At 43.6% G+C, this 27,492-nt stretch overlaps 1 protein-coding gene across 3 annotated transcripts in view; it reads left to right on the top strand.

The window, feature by feature from the left end:
* ralgps2 (Ral GEF with PH domain and SH3 binding motif 2) overlaps positions 1 to 27,492 on the top strand; it is a 152,976-nt gene that overhangs the window by 36,467 nt on the left and 89,017 nt on the right. For all 3 annotated transcript variants that reach the window (XM_055861051.1, XM_055861050.1, XM_055861052.1), the window contains exon 2: positions 27,065 to 27,170. In XM_055861051.1, coding sequence (XP_055717026.1) covers positions 27,123 to 27,170 — 48 coding nt within the window. In that variant the 5' untranslated portion in view covers positions 27,065 to 27,122. The remainder of the gene's footprint in view (positions 1 to 27,064; positions 27,171 to 27,492) is intronic.

The raw sequence follows: 27,492 nt of genomic DNA, 5'->3' as shown, positions 1-27,492 counted from the left end.
AATTCGTTTTTCCCCACAAAGGGGCTTTATTACAGATAGAAATACTCCTCGGCTTCATCAGCTGTTCGTGTGGCTGGTCTCCGGCGATCCTATGGATGAAGAAGCCGGATGTGGAGGTCCTTGGCTGGCGTGGTTACACGTGGTCTGCAGTTGAGGCCGGTTGGACATGTTGCCTAATTCTCTAAAATGACGTTGGAGGCAGCTTATGGTACAATGGCCACTGTCCACAAAGGCATGGATTTTTTTATTGGGCATTACAGCCACAAAGGGGATGCTGCCGGGAAATTGGAGACATTATCAAGTTGTCAATTTGTGAATGAGAGGCTGATGAAGTGTGTGCATCCTGAGCAAATAACAAAGCAGAGCTCGTGCCTTTTTCATGCAACTTTTTCATGCAAAAGCCAGCACACACACACAGGATCACAATGGCCTTAATAATGTCCCTGCTATTGGTATTCATGTCAGCTGAGACTGATAGCTAGAGGCAATATGCATTTAACGTTGTGATGGGAGTGGGACGGGGTAATGCTGCTGTTATTAATATTCTAGAGGTAAATAAATATGAATAAAGTCACTTTTTGACAGCATCCCTTTTGATTCAAACGCAACTTTCTATACATGTTTGCCCATTTTGAAGAACTGGTCAGAAAGTGACTTTGGACTTGAATGCCAAAACATTCAGGAGATGGAGGTCCTCAAAGTTGACTCATTTTGCAATCCATGAGACATCAATGTCTTCATCACTGGAATAGTTAAACGGGTGAGTTTAATATAATGTAAAAGCTGACAAACATGGTTGTCAAACTATACTTTATTTCTTGATTAAAAAAACAAGAAGATTTTACACGGTTTTAGATAATTAACATTTTTAAAGTAATGTTTTTTGTATGAAATGGTGAGAACTGTTTGTAAGCTTTTGAATGATTTAAATCGCAACCGTTTATGTAGTGATGAAGACATGGATATGGTATGCAAAATAGGTAAACTTTGAGCATCTTTTATCTCTTGAATGTTTGGGCATTCAGATCCAAAAAGTAACTTTCTGAGAACTTCTACAATGGGCAAATATGTATTGAAGGTTTTGTTCAAATCAAAAAGGGTGTTGTCAAAAAGTGATTGAATTCAAATGGATTTACCCCTAGTTCTAGCTTCACTTGACTCGACACTGATATGATATAGGCCAGGAACATTGAACTTTGATGCTTAAGGTTTCTTGATGTTTTGCGTGTCTGTAGTGTAGACCGATTAAACCCTGAAACTCATAAAGGAGCAGATGGCGATCTCAGCCTGTTACCTTATTACTTCACACATTACCTGACTGACTCTCCACAACAATCTGTACTGACTGTGCTGTACCACATTTCCTCCAATTATTCCTACTCGTCTGTCGCTGAGCTCCAGCCTCCAGTCTTCAGCAGGAGAAGCTGGGATGAGGCCAGGCTGGCTGCTCCCCTGTGGCCCACAAATCAGGCCAGACTTGTGCACATGTTACACACACACACACACACACACACACACACACACACACACAGTGTGCACAACTCACACGTGACAGCCTTCTGCTCTGGGACCCTAACCTCTTCCTCTGTCTGCCTGTCCCTCTGCATCTATTAGTCTTCGCCTCCATAGGCTCCTGGTGTCAGGATCTGTAGAAAGGACCTGTTTCTGGTGGCAGTGTTGGTTTATCATAGATGCTGCTGTGTCTGTCTCACTCACTGGGGCAATGTGCCACTGCCAGGCTAGGAGAGGTGAGGAGAACAGACTGTCTGCACAGACTGAGCTCTAATTATCAACCGGAGAGAGGGACCGGGAGGGGATAGGGTGCCAGTGTCTGTGTGCTCATGCATGCGGCTAAAAAAAAGCCAAATCGCACTACCAAGGTCAGAGCTACTGATTAGGGACCAGTGTATTTCCGCAAATGGGCTGGAGCCAGGCTAACAGCAAGCATGCGCCTCCTGTGACGGTGTGTGTGTACATCTATGTACGCGTGTGTGTGTACATCTATGTACGCGTGTGTGTGTACATCTATGTACGCGTGTGTGTGTACATCTATGTACGCGTGTGTGTGTACATCTATGTACGCGTGTGTGTGTACACATCTATGTACGCGTGTGTGTGTACACATCTATGTACGCGTGTGTGTGTGTACATCTATGTACGCGTGTGTGTGTGTACATCTATGTACGCGTGTGTGTGTGTACATCTATGTACGCGTGTGTGTGTGTGTACATCTATGTACGCGTGTGTGTGTGTACATCTATGTACGCGTGTGTGTGTGTACATCTATGTACGCGTGTGTGTGTGTACATCTATGTACGCGTGTGTGTGTGTACATCTATGTACGCGTGTGTGTGTGTACATCTATGTACGCGTGTGTGTGTGTACATCTATGTACGCGTGTGTGTGTGTACATCTATGTACGCGTGCACCTATGCAAGTGGGCATCTACGTGCGTGTATGCGCATCTGCGCGAGTACGCATCTACGCAAGAGTGCAAGTGCGCGCAGATCTACGTGTGAGTGCGCATCTGCGCAAGAGTGCAAGTGTGCGCGCATCTACGTGTATCTGCGCACCTACGCGAGTGTGCACCTACGCATCTGCGCGAGTGTGCATCTACGCAGGAGTGCAAGTGCGCGCGCATCTACGTGTATCTGCGCACCTACGCATCTACGCAAGAGTGCAAGTGCGCGCAGATCTACGTGTGAGTGCGCATCTGCGCAAGAGTGCAAGTGTGCGCGCATCTACGTGTATCTGCGCACCTACGCGAGTGTGCACCTACGCATCTGCGCGAGTGTGCATCTACGCAGGAGTGCAAGTGCGCGCGCATCTACATGTATCTGCGCACCTACGCTAAGTGCGCAAATCTTATAAAAAACAATCAATCAATCATAATAACTAGTTATAACTACACATGGTTGATGATATTACTAGTTTATCTAGCGTGTCCTGCGTTGCATGTAATCGATGCGGTGCGCATTCGCGAAAAAGGACTGTCGTTGCTCCAACGTGTACCTAACCATAAACATCAATGCCTTTCTTAAAATCAATACACAGGTATATATTTTCAAACCTGCATATTTAGCTAAAAGAAATCCAGGTTAGCAGGCAATATTAACCAGGTGAAATTGTGTCACTTCTCTTGCGTTCATTGCACACAGAGTTAGAGTATATGCAACAGTTTGGGCCGCCTGGCCCATTGAACTAATTTACCAGAATTTTACGTAATTATGACATAACATTGAAGGTTGTGCAATGTAACAGGAATATTTAGACTTATGGATGCCACCCGTTAGATAAAATACGGAATGGTTCCGTATTTCACTGAAAGAATAAATGTTTTGTTTTCGAGATGATAGTTTCCGGATTTGACCATATTAATGACCTAAGGCTCGTATTTCTGTGTTATAATTAAGTCTATGATTTGATAGAGTAGTCTGACTGAGCGATGGTAGGCACCAGCAGGCTGGTATGCATTCATTCAAACAGCACTTTTGTGCGTTTTGCCAGCAGCTCTTCGCAATGCTTCAAGCATTGCGCTGTTTATGACTTCAAGCCTATCAACTCCCGGGATTAGGCTGGTGTAACCGATGTGAAATGGCTAGCTAGTTAGCGAGGTGCGCGCTAGTAGCGTTTCAAACGTCACTCGCTCTGAGACTTGGAGTAGTTGTTCCCCTTGCTCTGCATGGGTAACGCTGCTTCGAGGGTGGCTGTTGTCGACGTGTTCCTGGTTCGAGCCCAGGTAGCGGCAAGGAGAGGGATGGAAGCTATACTGTTACACCGGCAATACTAAAGTGCCTGTAAGAACATCCAATAGTCAAAGGTATATGAAATACAAATCGTATAGAGAGAAATAGTCCTATAATTCCTATAATAACTACAACCTAAAACTTTTTACCTGGGAATATTGAAGACTCATGTTAAAAGGAACCACCAGCTTTCATATGTTCTGAGCAAGGAACTTAACCGTTAGCTTTCTTACATGGCACATATTGCACTTTTACTTTCTTCTCCAACACTTTGTTTTTGCATTATTTTAACCAAATTGAACATGTTTCATTATTTATTTGAGGCTAAAATTGATTTTATTGATGTATCATATTAAGTTAAAATAAGTGTTGATTCAGTATTGTTGTAATTGTCATTATTAGAAATAAATGGACAAAATAGGCCGATTTAAGCGGTATCGGCTTTTTTGGCCCTCCAATAATCGGTATCGGCGTTGAAAAATCATAATCGGTCGACCTCTAGTGTGTGTGTGTGTGTGGCAGAAAGTCGTCATTTGGTTTTCGGTCTGTAGAAAAGCACCATGGTTGCTAGGCAACCAAGATGCAGGCAGGTGGCGTGAGCTGCCTTGGCAAATGACTGGATTCCGCAAACTGTGTGTTTGTGTCCTCTAGCTGTGTTGCCAGAAAATGCTCACATAGATGAGACACAGCCTACTTGATGAGTGTCTCTCTTGGGACCATCAGCCCCCTTTTCTAATGTGAGTCTGAGCTTCCTCCCCACTCAGTGAGCTGGCCCAGGGGGAACCAATGGCATGTTAAGTGATGGTGTGAAGAGGCTTTCACTGTGGATGGCGTGTGCTCAGACACCGTCCTGAATAACAGGACACTCACACTTCGCCCACTGTGCAGGATGGGACACACCTCTCTTGTGCCCCTAACCTGCTGTGTGACAGTGTGTATCGACCTGCTTACAGTGACAGGCATGCAGCCACATGCTGTGTGTTTTAGTCATCAGTGTGTGTGTGACTGGCTCAGTGGCCCCTCTTAGCTCCTGTTCAATACCCCCCCCCCCCCCAACTGACAAAATTAGTTCTGAGTTCACCTAGGCTACATGTTAATGTCACTGTTACTAACTGTTCCGCAATGGCACTTGATGAAAATGGACTAATGTTGATGCTATTTGCTCTGGCTGTAAGACTATAAAAGAGATGTATGCTATCATGTGTTTCACACTGACCCACTTTGGGCCTTAACAAGATGCTGTAGTCTGCACAGTTTATAAATGCATGAGACTCGCTGGCATAGACACACACAGTGCTGCTTTAGATGCACAATGTTTCTACAACTAGGCTTATCTGTCTGCAGAAATGAAAGCTTATTAGATATGTATATGATTTACTGTGATCTGTGGGATTTAGCTTAGCGTGAGTGTATGAGAAAAGCCACACATTAAGGGTGTCATAAACCCAGTCCTCCACTGCTGGGTGACTGCTGGCTATAAGACACTCACAGCTTTTCACTGACGCACATGACCTCACACTGTCACATGCCTGTTCATTTACTGGATGCAGCAGCTTTTGATCCTGACCCTGATCTCTCACACACACACACACACACACACACACACACACACACACACACACACACACACACACACCTTGTCTCATAAGCAGTGACATGGCACAGCTAACTGTCACACCAAAAACACACCTATTTGTCTGTGGGGACTCGTGACTCATCACTGAGCCAGACTGACTGACTTAAACTATAGAATGTGTTTGTTGGAGAGATGAGATTATAAGACAGCTCACATTGGGTCAGTGACTGGCCTGACCCTTTCTAGAGGAATGAGTCAGTGAAGGTGGCAGAATGCTGTGGCTCTGCTCTTCCCTCAGATCAGTGTTTGTGCAGTCCGCCAATGGCTGTTCTGTCTCTGTGGGTGTGGGTTATCTGTCGCTCTCACTCACAGGCCCCGTGTTTGTAGAGGCAGATGACCACATGGTTTTCAGTTTCAGCTACTATCTGTTGTAGAGGAGCTCCCTGGGGCTCAGAGGACAAGATGGGCACATGAGCAGGAGGAGGGAGACCGGGCTCACTGGCAGAAGAGCTGAGGGTGAAGAGAGAAGGTTTGTTGAGTGACAGGTCAACAGGAGAGGGAGTGAGGGAAGGTCGGCATTTTAAAACGTGTATTTTTCCATATAGACGCATGCACTGAGATTGTCTGATGCTTTTAAATGCACTGTTTGATTTAATAATTAAGACACAAATGACAAGAGTGAGTCCGACCGCAATAGATTTGATGGTGTTGGGCTGTAATGACAGTGACTGACTAGCACCCGTTGTCTCTCCTCCCTGCTGCAGCGACCACCACAGAACATCAACAGTGTTTATCACGCTGTCCATGTTGCTGAAGCTGTGACATAATTACAGCCATTTGACTGAAAAGTTCTGTTACCAAAATCACTCATTTGTTTAGGAAAAACATTCCCACAACCCTTGCTCTCTTTACGTAACATGTATGCATCGCATGCATGTGACCAATAGGCTATAGGTCAGGCCCTATCATAATCACATCAATAAATTGGTTATAATGAACTCAGAACACTAACACATTGACAGAAAAATGGATGCAGAGGACGTGACAAATAAACTCGAAACGGGGGAAGGTTCACTGGTTGCTCAGGAGGTAATGGGGAAGTCGGATGTGTGGAATAAATTTGACTTGTGGAAAATACTGGAGATCAAGAAAAAGGATCAAGCACTGCGTGCATATTATGTGTGCTAAACAGGTGCTGTTAAATTATATTGTCATCTTTCTGACCATATGGAACAATGTAAACACATTGTAAAGCCTTTATTACAGCAAAGACTAAAAACATGGCATAAATTCCTATTTATTGTTTACGCTAATTCAATTTATTTTGTTATTAAACAAAAATGCTTGATTGCATTTAAAATCATGACTGACTTATGCTGTGTGATACCGTGAATGAATGAATGATTGTTACAGTAGCCTATATAACCATTGAAATCTAGGCCTAAATGAGTTAAGGTATTAAGACTAGACATGATGCCCTCTTAGGCCTGCAGCTCGATGGTGGTTATACAAGGGTAATATACTAAGCCTGCTAATTATGACTTATTATTGTAATGATGATCGTAATAATAACAATGAGAAACAAAATTGAGGGTTATTATAAATACAGTTTTTCTGACCATTTGGAACAGTGTAAACAACACTCAATAAAAGTAGAAATAATACCAGAGGCTGTTCTAATGGGGGGGAGAGGTGTATAGCCTTTATTACAGCATAGCAAAGATTAAAAATAGCCAAATTTGTGAAATTGTTTATCCGACATGTTGTAGTTGTGTGAGGCTTGGTGCTCACAGAATCAATAGGCTATTAAACAAACTCAGTCATTTATATATATGGATAGTTTATAAAGGCACATTTTAACTTAGGTTATTGATTTTTAGACCTAATTAAGTTGGTTTCATCTCTCCTCACTTCGACAATTAAGGCAAGGCTGTTTTCTCGTCTCCTAACTCTGCTGCTGCCTCTGCCGCATTGTTCTCAACACCATTATGCTGGTTAACTTTGCTATTGTTCACATAGCAACTTGTATTGGCACCTTCTCCTAGGACAACAGCGCATGGCTGTTTCAGAACAGCGAACAGCATCCGCTATCCAATGTGGGAGAAAGCGCATTTTTTATTAAATAATATAATTTTTAGTAGTGTTTGCAGCATTGTTCTTATTTAATATAACCATATACAATTTCAGTAGCGCATGTCTCAGTGATGGACTGTGCCATCCCCACGGCCTCCACAATGGATTAGTCCACTCTGACAGGCGCCAATCAAACAGGTGTCTTGTACGCCACGAAATGTAATTTTTTTTTATTTTTTATTTTTATTTTTTAAATCTTTATTTTATTTTAACAGGGAAAACAGACTGAGACCTAGATCTCTTTTACGGCTGTGCCCTGTGTAAACATGTTGACATGTACAGTTTTAGACATACAGACAAGAACATTTCAAAACATACACAATTCAACAGAAACAATCACAGACAACATCATATTGATCCTCCATAAACATTTTAAAATGGGCAAGGGACACCAGAGTGTCTAACTTAAGTTGGATCTGCAGTTTGTTCCATAAATAAGGTGCAAAGGAACTGAAGGCAGTCCTACCCAACTCTGTGGAGACCGCAGGAGTCTCTAATATAATCCACATCTGTGATCTGGTTTTAAAATTAGTACATCTTGTGGAAATTAATGATGATATATATGGAGGTAGTTTTAAAAGAAGTGCTTTATAAATAAACAAGAGAGCATGTTGCTCTCGCCTCACAGATAGAGAGACCCAACCCACATGTTGATATAGGATACAGTGATGAGTTCTGTAACTATCACCCGTGATAAACCTGAGTGCACAATGGTAAATAGCATCCAGTGGTTTTAATGTGTTTGCCGATGCATGCATATAGATAATATCACCATAATCTAAAACGGACATAAAAGTAGCCTGCACAATTTTTTTCCTATTTACAGAGGACAGACAAGCCCTGTTTCTTTAAAGGAATCCTATCTTGAATTTGAGCTTTTTCCCCAATTCAGTAACGTGTTTTTTAAAAGAAAGCCTATCATCTAACCATACCCCTAAGTATTTATATGCAGAGACCTTATTGATTTGAGTACCATCCAAGCTAGTGATTACAAACGTGTTTCTAACTGGGAGTTTAGACCTAGAAAAAAACATGACATTTGTTTTCTTAGCATTTAAAACAAGTTTAAGCTGTAAAAGAGACCCCTGTAGTATCCTAAAATCAGACTCCAACTGCATTAAAGCTTGGTCCGCTGTTGGAGCAATAGAGTACATAACTGTGTCATCTGCATATAAATGGAATTTACAATATCTGACATCATCACCAATGTTGTTTATATAAAGTGAGAACAATAGTGGGCCAATTATTGAACCCTGAGGGACCCCTTTAAGTAACTGTAAGGGGTCAGACTTGACCCCATCGACCATGACGGCTTGAGTTCTATCTTTAAGATAGTCATAAAACCATCGGCAGGCATCAGTGCCCAGTCCTATAGATGACAGCTTACTCAAAAGGATAGCATGGTCTACAGTGTCAAAAGCTTTTGACAAATCTACAAACAACGCAGCACAGTGCTTTCTATCGTCTAAGGCATTTGCAATATCATTTACAACAAGCATAGTGGCCGATGTGGTACTGTGTTTAGATCTAAAACCAGATTGATTGGTACTAAGAATACTGTTAGCAGAAAGAAAAGATTGTAACTGTTTGTTGACTATAGATTCTAGAATCTTTACCAGACAAGGGAGCCTGGAGATGGGTCGATAGTTATCCAAATCACTACCGTCACCTCCCTTATGTAATGGCAGAACAAAAGCTGCTTTCCACACCTTAGGGATATTTCCTGTGCTTAATGTTAGATTAAAAATGTGTGTTACTGGACCAGCAAAAATAGGTGCAGCACACTTAAGTAAGTACGGTTCTAAATTGTCAGCGCCTAAGGATTTCTTAGTATCAATGGCACACAGGGCAATTAGAACCTCTGCTTCAGTTATTTTCTGGAAACTAAAAACAGGGTTACCATTTTTCAGAGTAACGGTTGAAAAGCAAGACGAAAAATCAACTAACTGGCCAGTACCACAAAGTCCACTTTTCCTTTCAAATAAAAAACCAGCAGAGATGAAATGCTTATTAAAGGCATCACAAATATAATTTTTTTCAGTTAGAATACAGAAGTCTGAGGTAATTTGCTTAGGAAGAGAAACAGCAGAATTCCCCCGTTTCAGTGAATTAACGGTTTTCCAGAATTTTGCAGGATCTCCTGCAGAATCTGTCATAGCATTAAGGAAGTAATTTGATTTTGCCTTTTTGACAGCTGCAGTACATTTTATTTCTCAATTGCCTAAAAAACAGCCAATCAGCTGGAGTACCTGTTTTCCTCGCCAAGGCCCAGGCCCGATTCTTTTGCAGGAAAAGACCTGACAATTCAGGAGAGAACCAAGAACTGGTTCGGTTTCTTACTCTGTGATTCTTAAGCGGGGCATGTTTATCAGACATAGAGGTAACAATAGAAGAGAAAAAAGCAAGGGCTAAAACCGGGTCCAGAAAGCAGCAAGTGGATTAAAGCTCAGAGTGATATAAGTCGAGGATAAAAGCTTGCTGTGAGAAATGTTTATAATTTCTCTTAGAGATTATACAGGGATCAGAGTGTTTCAGCCTGGTATCTCTAATACAAGCAATAGGGCAGTGGTCACTGATATCATTTGCAAAAACCCCACTGGCTGTGTATTTATGGGGGGTATTTGTTAGAATAATGTCTAGTAGAGTGGATTTTACTGGGTTCTTAAAGTTGGGACGGGTTGGTTTAGTTATCAGCTGAGTTAGATTTAGCTCAGTACAAATGCCTTTTAATTTATCGGATACTGGTGAGAGCCAATCCAGGTTAAAATCTCCCAAAATCAGTAATTCAGAGTTTGCATAATTAGACAGTATATCAGATAAATTGCATAGAGTACAAGGAGGAGCTGAGGGGGGGCGATATACCCCTGCTAGAGTTAAATGAGCATTATTACCAAGTACCACGTTTAAAACTAGACATTCATATTGCTTTGAGACAGAGGTTGATATGGACACAGAAACATTTAAGCAGCATTTAAAATAAATCGCAATACCACCACCTCTACCAACTCTATCAGTTCTATAAATATTGTATCCAATCAACTGAACATCTGAATCTGGCACAGAATCACACAGCCACGATTCAGATACAATCAGAACGTCAACATTTGATTGTGAGACCAAAATTTCAATAAAGTCCAACTTTTGGATCAGGCTTCTAGCATTCAAATGAATTATTCCAATACCATTGCTACGGGAATTCATATCAGATGGAGTATCCAAGGTAGCACCTGAAGCTGCACTAGATGAGCAATAAACCATTTTCGAGCTATTGACAGAGCTCAATTTTATGGGGACAAGATTACTACTAACAATACCTCTCTGCATGTGAGTAGTATTCGCAATACGGTGATTGGACAATAAACTAGGAATTGCAGAAGGGTTGTTAACTGTAGTTTGTTCCATATTTGCAATTGAGGAACTAATTAATGAAACTGGGAGAGGAGCATTGAACATAGTCTGATAGGGGAGCGTACAATCCCAAAAGTCAACCCCCGAGAATACACAACGTCAGGTATCAAAGGCTCTACATGAGGCAAGAGTAAGTGACATGTTGGTGGAGAGGATGCTGGAGCCATACCTGTTAAGATGTAAATTGTCCCGAAGAAATAGACCTGGTCGGTCTGTAAAAGCTGCAAAGTTATCCACAAAAGGAATTCCCATCGTGCAGCAGTATCCCTTAAGCCAGGTGTGTAATTGGCGTATACGACTAAAAACCATATCCGTGTAGCGTGGGGATGGAAATGGACCGGAAACAACACACTGCTTCCCAGATTCCAGCAGCGTATTTATCAATGTTTTAAAATCGTCTCTCAATTTCTCTGACTGCTGGAGTTTAATGTCATTTGACCCAACATGGACAATGACAGTTGAAGCGGCAGAGTGCTTGCTAATAAGTAGCGGTAGCATGGAATCTAGGTCAGAGATCCTAGCGCCAGGGTAGCAGAAGGTCTCAGCTTTCCGGATTGAAATGTTTCGGACCATGGATGAACCCACCATGAGAACGGAAGGACTACAGATGGGTTTATTGGGTAAATGACGGGGCCTCTCCCGGGTGATCTGCCTCCTAGCAGGTTGAGGGGGGCTAGCAGCTGAGACTGACGACCTAGTGGCAGGCAAGGGACGCAGATGAGTGTGCTTGGGCACTTCCACCTGAGAGTGAGATGGCAGCAGTAGAGATGAAGCGGAGGGACCCTGTACAGTATGATTGGAATGCACTTCCAGGTCTTCCAGGACCTTGAATCTCCTCCCCAATTGTAGCACCTCCGAAACATTTGAAGGATTCCGTTTCCTGGAGTGCTTTCCTCCCTGGACAGCAATCCAGGCATCCTGAGGTGGAGTAGAAGGGGTGGAACAGACCAGGCCCTTCGGTTTAGCTCCTAGTCTGGGCCATGGCTCATTTAAGGGAACCGAATGGAGTTTCACAGTTACAGGCTCCCCAGAAGTGGAGGTGCCGAGCCAGGGGCAGGTGACGTCGTCGATTTTGGAGGTGGTTTGTATAACCATGGAGTCCAGGAGTTCTTCGTCCTCCTTGATCTGGCGCAAGACAGATACTCTCCCCTCCAGCTCAGCGACTCTCTGGCTCAGGTACTGGCAGGTGGTACATCCAGGGGCGAGCGACGCCATGAGAGACAGGTGGGTTTGGGCCCGGAGGCTAGCAGTTAGCAGTTTGTTTTTAGCCTAAAGCCAGCTTTTTGCCGAATTTTTCCAGAGAGAAAAAAACACTTTCCACCCACCGTGGAGCGAGATTCCGGGACAAGAGAGAGTGGTCCTAGCTGGTAAAAGTTAACCGCGATGTCTCTCTGTCTCTCTGTCTCTGTCTCTCTCTCTGTCTTCCAAATTGAACAACACGTTTTCCCAAAATGTTTTTTGGACGTTCTTGAACAGACTTTGAGGTATGTTTAGTGATGCCTCTTTTTATTTTATTTATTTAACTAGGCAAGTCAGTTAAGAACACTTTAATTTTCAATGACGGCCTAGGAACAGTGTGGTAAACTGCTTTGTTCAGGGGCAGAACGACAGATTTTTTGTAAGTGTTGCAACCGAGGATGGATGATACGCGCTACATGCTTCAGCAGTCGGCGGTCCCGTTCTGTGAGCTTGTGTGGCCTACCACTTCGTGGCTGACCTGTTGTTGCTTTTAGACATTTCCACTTCACAATAACAGCACTTACATTTGACCGGTGCAGCAATTTGACAAACTGACTTGATGATGGCATCCTATGACGATTCCACGTTGAAAGTCACTGAGCTTTTCAGCAAAGCCATTCTACTACTGGTTACTACTCGACTAAAGAAATCTCGGTCAACCAAACAATCGACCTAAATGGGGTCAGCCCTACTAGAAAGAGAACAGGGTAGTGAAGGGTTTAGTGTGAGACAGGGCGGGATGGCATTGAGCAGGGCCCTCAACCCTGTTCCTAGAGAGCTACCCTCCTGTAGGTTTTCACTCCAACCCCAGTTGTAACGAACCAGATTCAGTTTATCAACCAGCTAATTATAATGTGCTATATTAGTGTTGGAGGGAAAACCTATAGGACAGTAGCTCTCCAGGAAGCGGGTTGGAGAGCCCTGGGATAGAGAACAGGGGAGGGGGATTTAGAGGGAATTGCTAGGCCTAGCTGTTGAGTCAGGATGATGAGTCATTGTGTTTCCAGGGGCCCCGGTCTTTCCTCTTCAACACTTCCCCTGCTACATGCCCCAACATGAGGCTTCATCCCTCTCCCCTCTACCCCTCCTCTTCTCCATTTAGGAGCTGTCTGGTTCATCTCCGGATTGCTCAGAGGCAGGAACATCAGCTGATCCACACATTCCCAAATACAAAGCGCATTATCCAACTGTCTAACAGGTGATGCGATTTCGCTAGACCAACTGGGATCTAGGACGGGGCGATGTGTTCATCAGAGCACTGAGATGCTGTGTTAATGTGGACTGCCTCTACTTATCAGCAGCCAGAATAAAATAAAATAAAAAATATTTTACCTCTTTTTCTCCCCAATCTCGTGGTATCCAATTGGTAGTTAGTCTTGCCTCATCGCGGCAACTCCCGTACGGACTCGGGAGAGGTGAGGGTCGAGAGCCGTGCGTCGCCCGAAACGCAACCCAGCCAAGCCCCACTTCTTCTTGACACAATGCCCACTTAACCCGGAAGCCAGCCGCACCAATGTGGCGGAGGAAACACCGTACACCTGGCAACCGTGTCAGCGTGCACTAAGCCCGGCGCGCCACATGAGCCGCTAGTGCGCGATGGGACAAGGACATCCCTGCCGGCCAAACCCAGACGACGCTGGGCCAGTTGTGCGCCGCCCCATTGGTCTCCCGGTCGTGGCCGGCTGTGACAGAACCTGGACTCGAACCCAGAATCTCTAGTGGCACAGCCTTAGACCACTGCACCACTCGGGAGGCCCAGCAGCCATATTTGTGTTTATGACGTGTTATAAAATAAATTATATTTTGATGTCAGGAAAAGTGTATTTAATCAACAGTATTTTCTACCCATTCCGTGAGCGATGGTCTCTGTTTTTTTTCTGAGGGGCTGGGAGGTGTTAATTCCAGCTAGGTTTGGATCGTTTGGTCCTTAGTCTATGGGAATGCTGTGGCTTTTGGTGTGAGCACTTACAGCCATTCACACACCTAACTCCCTCGTGTCATGTGGCCTTGGCAATGAACTCACTGACCTCTGTTCTGGGGTCACGGTAGAAACTCTGGCCACTGCAGCGCAGTCACCCCACAGATCTGGGTTCAGATTACCCAACCCCAGTTGTAACCTGAAACAGCTGGAGGATGAGGACTTGTCTGATCCTGAACTAGTGTTTAGAGGTGGTTACTTCTTCCTACTCTGTTGGGTGGGTGGGCAGGCAGACAGAGTTGTGGACTCTGTGAAGAGCCATCTGGTGGAATGTCAAATACATTTTTATTTGTCACATACACATCGTTAGCAGATGTTAATGCGAGTGTAGAGAAATGCTTGTGCTTCTAGTTCCGACCATGCAGTAATATCTAACAAGTAATCTAACCTAACAATTTCACAACAACTACCTTACACTTGTGTGTATATGTAACTCAATGTTACTGATGGCTGTTTAACAGTCTGATGGCCTTGAGATAAAAGCTGTTTTTCAGTCTCTCGGTCCCTGCTTTGATGCGCACCTGTACTGACCTCGCCTTCTGGATGATAGCTGGGTGAACAGGCAGTGGCTCGGGTGGTTGTTGTCCTTAATGATCTTTATGGCCTTCATGTGACATCGGGTGGTGTAGGTGTCCTGGAGGGCAGGAAGTTTGCCCCTGGTGATGTGTTGTGCAGACCTCACTACCCTCTGGAGAGCCTTGCGGTTGTGGGCGGAGCAGTTGCCGTACCAGGCGGTGATACAGACCGACAGGATGCTCTCGATTGTGCATCTGTAAAAGTTTGTGTGCTTTTGGTGACACGCCGAATTTCTTCAGCCTCCTGAGGTTGAAGATCACAACGCTGTCTGTGTGGGTGGACCAATTCAGTTTGTCTGTGATGTGTACACCGAGGAACTTAAAACTTTCCACCTTCTCCACTACTGTCCCGTCGATGTGGATAGGGGGGTGCTCCCTCTGCTGTTTCCTGAAGTCCACAATCATCTCCTTTGTTTTGTTGACGTTGAGTGTGAGGTTATTTTCCTGTGTCGTCCGCAACCTTGATGATTGAGTTGGAGGCGTGGCCACGCAGTCGTGGGTGAACAGGGAGTACAGGAGAGGGCTCAGAACGCACCCTTGTGGGGCCCCGGTGTTGAGACTCAGCGGGGTGGAGATGTTGTTACCTACCCTCACCACCTGGGGGCGGCCCGTCAGGAAGTCCAGGACCCAGTTGCACAGGGCGGGGTTGAGACCATGGGTCTCGAGCTTGATGACGAGTTTGGAGGGTACTATGGTGTTAAATGCTGAGCTGTAGTCGATGAACAGCATTCTCACATAGGTATTCCTCTTGTCCAGATGGGTTAGGGCAGTGTGCAGTGTTGTTGCGATTGCGTCGTCTGTGGACCTATTGGGTCGGTAAGCAAATTGGAGTGGGTCTAGGGTGTCAGGTAGGGTGGAGGTGATATGGTCCTTGACTAGTCTCTCAAAGCACTTCATGATGACGGAAGTGAGTGCTAAGGGGCGGTAGTCGTTTAGCTCAGTTACCTTAGCTGTCTTGGGAACAGGAACAATGGTGGCCCTCTTGAAGCACCTCGGCTGCAGTGAAGGAGAGCCCGCAGGTTTTGGTAGCGGGCCGTGGCACTGTATTGTCCTCAAAGCGAGCAAAAAAGTTGTTTAGTCTGTCTGGGAGCAAGACATCCTGGTCCGCGACGGGGCTTTGTATCTTTTTGTAATCCGTGATTGATTGTAGACCCTGCCACATACCTCTTGTGTCTGAGCTGTTGAATTGCGACTACTTTGTCTCTACTAGGACTTAGCTAGTTTGATTGCCTTGCGGAGGGAATAGCTACACTGTTTGTATTCTGTTATGTTTCCGGTCACCTTGCCCTGGTTAAAAGCAGTGGTTCGCGCTTTCAGTTTCACGCGAATGCTGCCATCAATCCATGGTTTCTGGTTTGGGAATGTTTTAATTGTTGCTGTGGGTACGACATCGTCAATGCACTTTCTAATGAACTCGCTCACCGAATCAGCGTATTCGTCAATGTTGTTGTTGGACGCAATGCGGAACATATTCCAATCCACGTGACCGAAGCAGTCTTGAAGCGTGGAATCAGATTGGTCGGACCAGCGTTGAACAGACCTGAGCGCGGGAGCTTGCCGTTTTAGTTTCTGTTTGTAGGCTGGAAGCAACAAAATAGAGTCGTGGTCAGCTTTTCTGAAAGGAGGGCGAGGGAGGGCCTTATATGCGTTGCGGAAGTTAGTATAACAATGATCCAAGGTTTTACCAGCCCTGGTAGCACAATCGATATGCTCATAGAATTTAGGGAGTCTTGTTTTCAGATTAGCCTTGTTAAAATCCCCAGCTACGATGAATGCAGCCCCAGGGTGTGTGGTTTCCAGTTTACATAAAGTCAGATAAAGTTCGTTCAGGGCCATCTGTGTCTGCTTGGGGGGGGATTATATACGTCTGTGATTATAATCGAAGAGAAATCCCTTGGTAGATAATGCGGTCGACATTTGATTGTGAGGAATTCTAAATCAGGTTCACAGAATGACTTGAGTTCCTGTATGTTGTTATGATCACACCACGCCTCGTTAATCATAAGGCATACACCCCCGCCCCTCTTCTTACCAGAAAGATGTTTGTTTCTGTCGGCGCGATGCGTGAAGAAACCAGCTGGCTGCACCGACTCCGTTAGCGTCTCTCGAGTGAGCCATGTTTCCGTGAAGCAAAGAACGTTACAGTCTCTGTCTCTCTGGAATGTTACCCTTGCTCGGATTTCATCTACCTTGTTGTCAAGAGACTGGACATTGGCGAGTACTATGCTAGGGAGTGGAGCACGATGTGCCTGTCTCCGAAGCCTGACCAGAAGACCGCTTCGTTTGCCCCTTTTACGGCGTCGTTGTTTAGGGTCGCCGGCTGGGATCAGATCCATTATACTAGGTGGAAGGCAAAACACAGGAACCGCTTCGGGAGAGTCATATTCCTGGTTGTAATGATGGTGAGTTGACGTTGCTCTTACAGTCGGGAGGAACTACTGAATATATGTAATGAAACCTAAGATTACCTGGGGTACCAATGTAAGAAATAACACATAAAAAAAATATATACTGCATCGTTTCCTAGGAACACGAAGCGAGGCGGCCATCTCTGTCGGCGCCGGAAGTAGACTCATGGATGCCACCCGTTAGATAAAATACGAAACGGAATAAACGTTTTGTTTTCGAGGTGATAGTTTCCGGATTAGTCAAAGGTATATGGTTTAGAGAGAAATAGTCGACGCGTTATAATTCCTGTAATATCCTGCGGCTGAACTTGACAGGGGTTCCTTCATTATTTTACCGTTCATGTCTTCCATAGAGAATGTCTTGATCTACTTCAAATAAGGTCTGTGTTTCGTGCAGGCTTAAACCGCCTCAACGTTTTGATACCCGTGTAAATCTCACTAGGATAAGGTAACGTTTGTCAACATATTTTCATAAATCCACTCAACTATTTTTTTTATCTTCGCTTATATTTAGCCAATATTGATCAGAGTTACCTTGTCCTATGGATATCTACACAGTTATAAAATTGGCAATGTGGTGTAAGCCTACACGAAACACAGACCTTATTTTAAGTGAATCTAAAACTACCCTATGGAATAAATGAAGGAACCGCTTTTCAGATTTTGCTAGAAGGTGTCATGGGAATTATGACTCGCACTTTGGTCGTCAATTCTTACCACGCCCATTATTAAAATAGGATTTCCTGCATATGGAAATGACAGTTTTTGTTTTCAACATTTTGTTTTCAACATTCATTAAACTCTATTTTTATTCAAACCGTTGAGAGTATTTGTCTCCTAAGCAGTATCATTGTCACTTCAGAGCTGTGTGTGTATTTATGTATTATATTAAGTTAAAATAAAAGTGTTCATTGTTCATTCAGTACTGTTGCAGTTGTCATTATTACAAGAATGTGTGTGTGTATGATATAACTTTTTTTCCCTTTTTTAAAAAAATAAATCGACCGATTAAATCGGTATCTGCTTTTTTTGTCCTCCAATAATCAGTATCGGCGTTGAAAAAAATCATAATCGGTCGACCTCTAATTTCAATACATACAGATGGCGAGGTGAAGTCGATGGTCAAAACACTGCAGCCTCATCCATCCATTTAAGTTGGTGGCTTTCACCACGTTTGCCCTACTGTCTGTTATGATGCGCACTCTGGCTGAGTCCAGGCTGCTAGAGTCCCCCTGGGTTATCTTCCCAGTGTGGTCCTGTTGAAAGTAGGCAGTCTGCAAGCACCTGCTGTGTAGCTTCCAGTCGGCATCGATGTAGTGCAGTGTCATTGACATGTAAGGCTCCATCGTCCTCCTGTTGGACCACATATCAGTTGTCACAAAATAGTGCACCTGTTCAGCGCCGACGTCATTTTGGCATGAAATTAATGGTACATGGCATTTTGTATTTCTTAATCCCACTTTGTTCAACTGGTGAAATTGGGGCCATGTCTTTTGCGATGTGGTACGTTATGGCATCTGTTATTTCATTCCATTGGTGAGAGTGCTGTATGGGGAGTTGCATGTGCAAACGATTCCGTAATGGATTGTTGCCCTTGGGCTTTGCTCTTGCCATGACTGACGCTTGTTGACCTCTGCCTCATTTTTCTTTGATGTGGATTCGTCATGCTTTCTGGGACTGCATCGTTTTGTTAATTTCCCCCGCCAATGAACAAGGCTACTTGCAACATCACTTAGAAGAACTGCCAACAACAGGTGTGGGAAGCATGAGAGAGAATGCTGCTCTGATTGGCTGTTGTAGTCTGTTGGTTCAAATTAAACGACATAAACAAAAGTGTTGAGCACCAGGAACACACATTTTTTTCCTATGCCGTTCCGCTTTCATATATGCCGCGCTGCTTGTTAGGCTATTGTTTAATTCACGCAGGAACATTGTGTAATCAACAAATGACTGGCATACACAAAATTGCTTTATGAGTTGATGTCGGTGTCAGTCATTTTCAGTTTATTGTCCCAGCTGTAAGCTGTAATCACTAATCCGGTTTAGCCCCAGGCAGAATCTGAGCCACATTAACCTTGTGTGTTGTTCTGGCAGACACACTTCTTGGCTACTCGGGACCAGGTAGTACAGTAGCCACTTAGACAGACAGGGTAATGACAGCCCAGCACACAGCGGAGGGAGGAACTACTCACTAGTCTGACATAAGGACAGCGATACCAGTGTAGTGAAACCAGCCCTTTGTTGCTTGGACACACAAACACACACACACACACACACACACACATACATATATATATATATATATATATATATATATATATATACTGCTCAAAAAAATAAAGGGAACACTTAAACAACACAATGTAACTCCAAGTCAATCACACTTCTGTGAAATCAAACTGTCCACTTAGGAAGCAACACTGATTGACAATAAATTGCACATGCTGTTGTGCAAATGGAATAGACAAAAGGTGGAAATTATAAAGGAGTGATTCTGCAGGTGGTGACCACAGACCACTTCTCAGTTCCTATGCTTCCTGGCTGATGTTTTGGTCACTTTTGAATGCTGGCGGTGCTCTCACTCTAGCGGTAGCATGAGACGGAGTCTACAACCCACACAAGTGGCTCAGGTAGTGCAGCTCATCCAGGATGGCACATCAATGCGAGCTGTGGCAAGAAGGTTTGCTGTGTCTGTCAGCGTAGTGTCCAGAGCATGCAGGCGCTACCAGGAGACAGGCCAGTACATCAGGAGACGTGGAGGAGGCCGTAGGAGGGCAACAACCCAGCAGCAGGACCGCTACCTCCGCCTTTGTGCAAGGAGGTGCACTGCCAGAGCCCTGCAAAATGACCTCCAGCAGGCCATTCTGAAATTTTGCTCTGATTTATCATCCAAAGGGTGCCAGATATGAAGTGTTGTTTTGTTAGATAAAATCCTTTTTCATATCCTGAAATGGTCAATATAGCATGCACGATTGATTTTGTATTTCCACTCGTTCAGTTTGCAAAGAAAGGAATCTGAAAATCTCACCCTAAACGTTGTTTCAACAAGTCAAACCACGTTCGTATCTATTCTTCAGCCAATGAGCAGGGCTTTACTGGAGTATCCGGAAACCCTGTGTATGTCGCAAAATGTAGCTACTAACCTTTTGCGACAGCATGCCTTTTACCTTTTGGAAAAAAATATAAGAATATTAATTGAGATGAAAACTGATCGTTTTGCAAATGTTGTACCTATAACATGGCTACGAATACTGGAAAAGCTAAATCAAAGTCCAAGTATACAGATTTGACGATATTCTTGCAGAAAAATGTAATATGAATGCAACTGTCCTTCACGATTTGCCCAAATGTACCTGGGTGACTTCACACTAAGTCTTTAGTCATACTTCAAGTTATCTGAAACTTTGCACATACACTTCTGCCATCTTGTGGACACCATCGGAATTAGAACCAGAGTGATGGCTATAACTGTGACCTTTCTCTTGCATTTCAAAGATGGTGGTATTTTCTTCTAGCAGATCTATTGTGTTATATTCTCCTACTTTCAATTCACATTTCCACAAACTTCAAAGTGTTTCCTTTCAAATGGTACCAAGAATATGCATATCCTTGCTTCAGGGCCTGCGCTACAGGCAGTTAGATTTGGTATGTCATTTTATACACAATTGGTTGTTTCAATTGCAAAGACATTGACAACTTTGATCTAAAGTTATCGGCAGTCAGAGATAGAATCACATGGTTTATCCATGTTTAGAGAAAATCTAAGGTGTATAAAGTGACGCGGGATGGCGAAAAAGCATCTGTTCTACGAGTGGTCTGAGGCAGCCGTTTTAGATTAACAGCGTTTTCAAGTGCAACATTAATAACAATGGTTTGGGAAAACGATTGGAGATTTAACAATGCTCCTACGAAGGTTCAAACAATTAATTTAGCCTTAAGATGCTTTTGGGAAACTGGGCCTTGTACTATAGGGAGACAGACTGCAGGTTGTTTTTTGGTGGCATTGTGATTTTGGCAAGGAAGTCATATGAACTCGTGGATACCATTTGTATGTCTCTGCGTGCAGTCTGAAGGAAGTTGTTAACTAGCGTTAGCTCAATGACTGGAAGTCTATGGTAACTGTTGGGATGTTAGTAGATTCCATAGACTTCCAGTAATTGCACTAACACTAGTTGGCATTGGCTCGCAAAACTACCTCTAACTTCCTTCATACTGGATGCAGATATATACAAATGGTATCCATGAATTCCATGGATAAGATGGTGCCAAAGAGGATAGCTAACGTTTTACATGCTCCTGACCAATTGTACTATTTTGTTAGTTTTTCAAAACTTATTTTGTACATAATGTTGCGGCTACTGCCTCTTATGACCGAAAATAACTGCTGGACATCAGAAAAGCTAATATTCACCATGAACTGGAAGAAGCTTTTTCCTTTAACCCTTTTCCATTTTTTTCAAATTTTGCCTGAAATGACATACCCAAATCTAACTGCCTGTAGCTCAGGCCCTGAAGCAAGGATATGCATTTTCTTTTTACCATTTGAAAGGAAACACTCTGAAGTTTGTGGAAATGTGAATTGAATGCAGGATAATATAACACATTACATATGGTAAAAGATAATACAAAAACAAACTGTTTCTTTGTATTTTTTTGTACCATCTTTGAAATGCAGGCGAGAGTCCATAATGTGTTATTCCAGCCCAGGTGCAATTTAGATAATGGCCACTGGATGGCAGCAGTGTATGTGCAAAGCTTTAGCCTGATCCAATGAACCATTGGATTTCTGTTCAAAATGTTGTATCAAGACTGCCCAAATGTGCCTGATTTGTTTATTAACTTCATATGGCTGCAATCCTGCTACCGGGATCGATATGACAACAGCCAGTGAAAGTGCAGGGCGCCAAATTCAAACAACAGATATCTCATAAAATTCCTCAAACATACATGTGTCATATAATTTTAAAGGTAATCTTGTTGTTAATCCCACCAAAGTGTCCAATTTCAAATATGCTTTTCAGCGAAAGCACTACAAACGATTATGTTAGGTCACCACCAAACCACAATAAGCACAGCCATTTTTCCAGCGAAATATAGCAGTCACAATAAGCAGAAAGAGATAAAATTAATCACTAACCTTTGATTATCTTCATCAGATGACACTCATAGGACTTCATGTTACACAATACATGCATGTTTTGTTTGATTAAATTCATATTTATATAAAAAAATCGGAGTTTACATTGGCGCGTTACATTCACTAGTTCCAAAAACATTTAGTGATTTTGCATAGCCACATCGTTTCAACAGAAATACTCATCATAAATGTAGTTGATAATACAAGTTATACACATGGAGTTATAGATATACCTCTCCTTAATGTAACCGCTGTGTCAGATTTAAAAAAAACTTTACGGGAAAAGCAACCCATGCAATAATCTGAGCCTGCGCTCAGAAATATAATAAAATTAGCTGCCATTTTGGAGTCAACAGAAACCAGAAAATACATGATAAATGTTTCCTTACCTTTGATGAACTTCATAAGAATGCAGTCCTAGGAATCCCAGGTCCACAATAAATGCTTAATTTGTTCGATAATGTCTGTTATTTATGTCCAATTAGCTACTTTGGTTAGCGCGTTTGGTAAACAATTCCAAAGTCACAAAGCGTGTCCACTATAACGTGACGAAATGTCCAAAAATTCCGTAACATTCAGTAGAAACATGTCAAACGATGTACTGAATCAATCATTAGAATGTTGTTAACATACATCTTGAATAACGTACCAACCAGAGAATTTGATTGACTTCAGATAAGCGGTGGAACGGAGGTCCTCCTCATGTGAACGCGCATGGTCAGCTAATGGCAGTGGTGACTAATTCCTGTCTCCTTCGTCCCCCCTTCACATTAGACAAAGTTCTATTGATTGTTGACATCTAGTGGAAGCCATAGGAAGTGAAAACTCATCCATATCTCGCTGTAATTTCAATGAGAGCTTGGTTGAAAATCTGCCGCCCCCAGAAAAAATCCAAACAGGAAGTGGAACTTCTCAGGTTTTTGCCTGCCATGAGTTCTGTAATTCAAACAGTTTTAGAAACTTCAGAGTGTTTTCTATCCAATACTAATAATAATATGCAAATATTAGCAACTATGACTGAGGAGCAGGCCGTTTACTCTGGGCACCTTTCATCCAAGCTACTCAATACTGCCCCTGCAGCCATAAGAAGTTAATAACTTTTCATGTTCAAAACTGTCCACTCTCCTCAAACAATAGCATTGTATTCTTTCACTGTATTTGCTACTGTAAATTGGACAGTGCAGTTAGATTAACAAGAATTTAAGCTTTTTGCCAATATCAGATATGTCTGTCCTGGGAAATGTTCTTGTTACGTACAACCTCAGGCTAATGCGATTAGCTTATGTTAGCTCAACTGTCCCGCAGGGGACCCACCAATCCTGAAGATGTTTTAACGAGTCTGACGAGAAGGATATACTGCTCCCCTGGGTACAGGCCCAAACCCCTGTCATTTGTGTGAACAAAGAGGACGCAGATTGCGCTGCCTTCTGAGAATCCGTAGGACATCGGGTGAACTCCCACTGCCATCAATTCTTCTTGCTAACATGCAATCATTGGAAAATAAAATTGATGACCTACGATTATCCTACCGACAGGACATTTAAGAACTGTAGTATCTTATGTTTCACCGAATCGTGGCTGAACGATGACATGGATATTATAGAGCTGGCGAGATTTTCCATGCACCGGCACAAAGGAGAAGCTACGTCTGGTAAGAAGAGTGGTGGAGGTGTGTCTTTTTGTCAATAACAGCTGATGCGCAATGTCGTCTAATATTAAATTCGTTTCGAGGTATTGCTCACCTAAGGTAGAGTACCTTATGATAAGCTGTGGACCACACTATCTACCAAGAGAGTTCTCATCTATATTTTTCGTAGCCGTCTATTTACCACCACAGACCGATGCTGGCACTAAGACCGCACTCAACCAACTCTCTATTAGGCCATAAGCAAACAAGAAAATGCTCATCCAGAAGTGGCGCTCATAGTGGCCGGGGACTTTAATGCAGGCAAACTTTTACCAGCATGTCACATGTGCAACCAGAGGGAAAAAAACTCTAGGACACCTTTACTCCACACTAACGAGATGCATACAAAGCTCTCCCCCGCCCTCCATTTGGCACATCTGACCATAATTATATCCTCCTAATTCCTGCTTACAAGCAAAAACTAAAGCAGGAAGTACCAGTGACAAGCTCAATACGGAAGTGGTCAGATGACGCTACGCTACAGGACTGTTTTGCTAGCACAGACTGGGATATGTTCCGGCATTCATCCAATTGCATTGAGTACACCAGCTCAGTCATCGGCTTCAACAATAAGTGCATCAACGACGTCATCCCCACAGTGACCGTACGTACATATCCCAATCAGAAGCCATGGATTACAGGGGACATCTGTATCGAGCTAAAGGCTAGCGCTTCCGCTTTCAAGGCGTGGGACAGTAATCCGGACGCTTATAAGAAATCCCGCTTAACCCTCAGACGAACCATCAAACAAGCAAAGCGTCAATACAGGATTAGGATTGCATCCCACTACACCGGCTCTGACGCTCGTTGGATGTGGCAGGGCATGAAAACTATTACAGAATACAATGGGAAACCCAGGCGTGAGCTGCCCAGTGACGCGTGCGTGCCTACCGTACGAGCTAAATGCCTTTTTATGCTCGCTTCGAGACAAGCAACACTGAAGCATCCAGCTGTTCTGGATGACTGTGTGATAAAGCTCTCGGTGGCAGATGTGAGCAAGACCTTTAAACAGGTCAACATTCACAAAGCCACGGTGCCAGATGGATTGGTAAGTGTCTAAACTGGTAAGTGTCTAAACTGATATTTTCAACCTCTCCGTCTGAGTCTGTAATAACTACATGTTCCAAGCAGACCACCATAGTCCCTGTGCACAAGGAAGCGAAGGTAACCTGCCTAAATGACTACCGACCCGTAGCACTCACATCTGTAGCCACAAAGTGCTTTGAAAGGCTGGTCATGGCTCACATCAACAGCATTCTCCTGGATAACCTAGAGCCACTCCAATTTGCATACTGCCTCCAAAAGATCCACAGATGACGGTATCTCAATTGCACTCCACACTGCCCTTTCCCACCTGGACAAAAGGAACACCTATGTGAGAATGCTGTTCATTGACTACAGCTCAGCATTCACCATAATGCCTACAAAGCTCATCACTAAGCTAAGGACCCTGGGACTAAACACCCCCCCTCTGCAACTGGATCCAGGGCTTCCTGACGGGCACGACAAAGCCTATTCCCCCTCAGGAGACTGAAAAGATTTGGCATGGGTCCCCAGATCTTCAAAAGGTTCTACAGCTGCACCATCGAGAGCATCCTGACTGGTTGCATCCCCGCCTGGTATGGCAACTGCTCGGCCTCCGACCGTAAGGCGCTGCAGGGGGTAGTGCGTACGGCCCAGTACATCACTGGGGCCAAGCTTCCTGCCATCCAGGACCTATATAATAGGTGGTGTCAGAAGAAAGCTAATAAAATTGAGAGACTCCAGTCACCCAGACTGTTTTCTCTGCTACTGCACGGCAAGCAGTACCGGAGTGCCAAGTCTAGGACCAAATGGCTCCTTAACAGCTTCTATCCCCAAGTCATAAGACTGCTGAACAATTAATCAAATGGCCGCTGGACTATCAATCAAATTTATCAAGCAATCAAATGTATTTATAAAGCCCTTCTTAAATCAGCTGATGTCACAAAGTGCTGTACAGAAACCCAGCCTAAAACCCCAAACAGCAAACAATGCAGGTGTAGAAGCACGGTGGCTAGGAAAAACTCCCTAGAACGGCCAGAACCTAGGAAGAAACCTAGAGAGGAACCAGGCTATGAGGGGTGGCCAGTCCTCTTCTGGCTGTGCCGGGTGGAGATTATAACAGAACATGTCCAGGATGTTCAAATGTTAATAGATGACCAGCATGGTCAAATAATAATCACAGTGGTTGTCGAGGGTGCAACAGGTCAGCGCCTCAGGAGTAAATGTCAGTTGGCTTTTCATAGCCGGTCATTCAGAGTATCTCTAGCGCTCCTGCTGTCTCTAGAGAGTTAAAAACAGCAGGTCTGGTGAACAGGTCAGGTCTGGTGAACAGGTTGTTTTGTACACTGCTGCTACTCGCTGTTTATCTATGCATAGTCACCCCTACCTACAAATTACATCAACTAACCTGTACCCCCCGCACATTGACTCTGTACCAGTACCCCTTGTGTATAGCCTCGTTATTGTGTTACTTTTTATTATTATTTTTATTTTTTTTACCTTAGTTTATTGGTAAATATTTTCTAAACTCTTCTTGAACTGCGCTGTTGGTTAAGGGCTTGTAAGTAAGCATTTCACAGAAAGGTCTACACTTTTGTTGTATTCGGCGCATGTGACAGTTTGATTTGGTTAATTTGACTCATTGCCAAAGTATCCCTTTAAGCCTACAAGTGTCTAGGGGGGGGGGGGGGGGGCATTGTCATTCTCTGGGGTCGTAGCATAATAATGGTCTACGCAGCATTTTTATACATGACCCTTTAAGCATGATGATGTTAATTTCTTAATTAACCGGGGAATCTCACCTTTGTGGAAGCACCTGCTTTAAATATATTTTGTATTGTTCATTTACTCAAGTGTTTCCATTATTTTGGTAGTTACCTGTACCTTAGCAACAATCTTTCTCGTCTCTCTCGCTCATCTTTCTCGTCTCTCTCGCTCATCTTTCTTGTCTCATGTGTTTCTCTCTCGCTCTCGTCTCTCTCTCGTCTGTCTCTCGCTCCACATCTGCAGTGAACTTACCAGTTTCATACACAAGGTGGCACTGTTGATCCAGGGTCTGATAAATGAAGCATTAGATTTGGACATTTTAGTCATTTAGCAGACATGGGTTTACATGTAGTTTCTCTTTGTCATTGTAATTGTTTGTGTGTCCAGAGTGCACACACTGAGGATGAGGAGTGGTCTCCTGCACTAACAGACTGATGGTGTGGGAATGATGGACCTCCCCAATGGCCAATCAAGCATAACCACTGCCTCTGAGGTGAGACACACACCTTTACCCCCTAAACTCCTTACATTCTAATTATAACATTTTTTGGCAATGAGGCCCTTTATCTACTTCCCCAGAGTTAGATGAACTCGTAGATACCGTTTTTAGTACATAAAGGAAGTAAAAAAGGGCCTCTTGCCAAAATCCTGAAGTATCCCTTCAATTTCTGTGTCCGTGCAGGGCTTGAACAAAAGTGCATTGTAGTGTTCCCCCAGGAGAGGTTTGGGAAACACTGATATAAAGAGCATTGTGGGTGTAAATCAAAACCTTATTTCTGTGAGCTTTTAGTTTCCCATGTTCCCTGTCCTAACGT

This window comes from Salvelinus fontinalis, chromosome 14 (assembly GCF_029448725.1).
Source record: "Salvelinus fontinalis isolate EN_2023a chromosome 14, ASM2944872v1, whole genome shotgun sequence".
NCBI classification, from domain to species: Eukaryota; Metazoa; Chordata; class Actinopteri; order Salmoniformes; family Salmonidae; genus Salvelinus; species Salvelinus fontinalis.
This window is presented reverse-complemented; position numbering and strand designations above follow the sequence as displayed.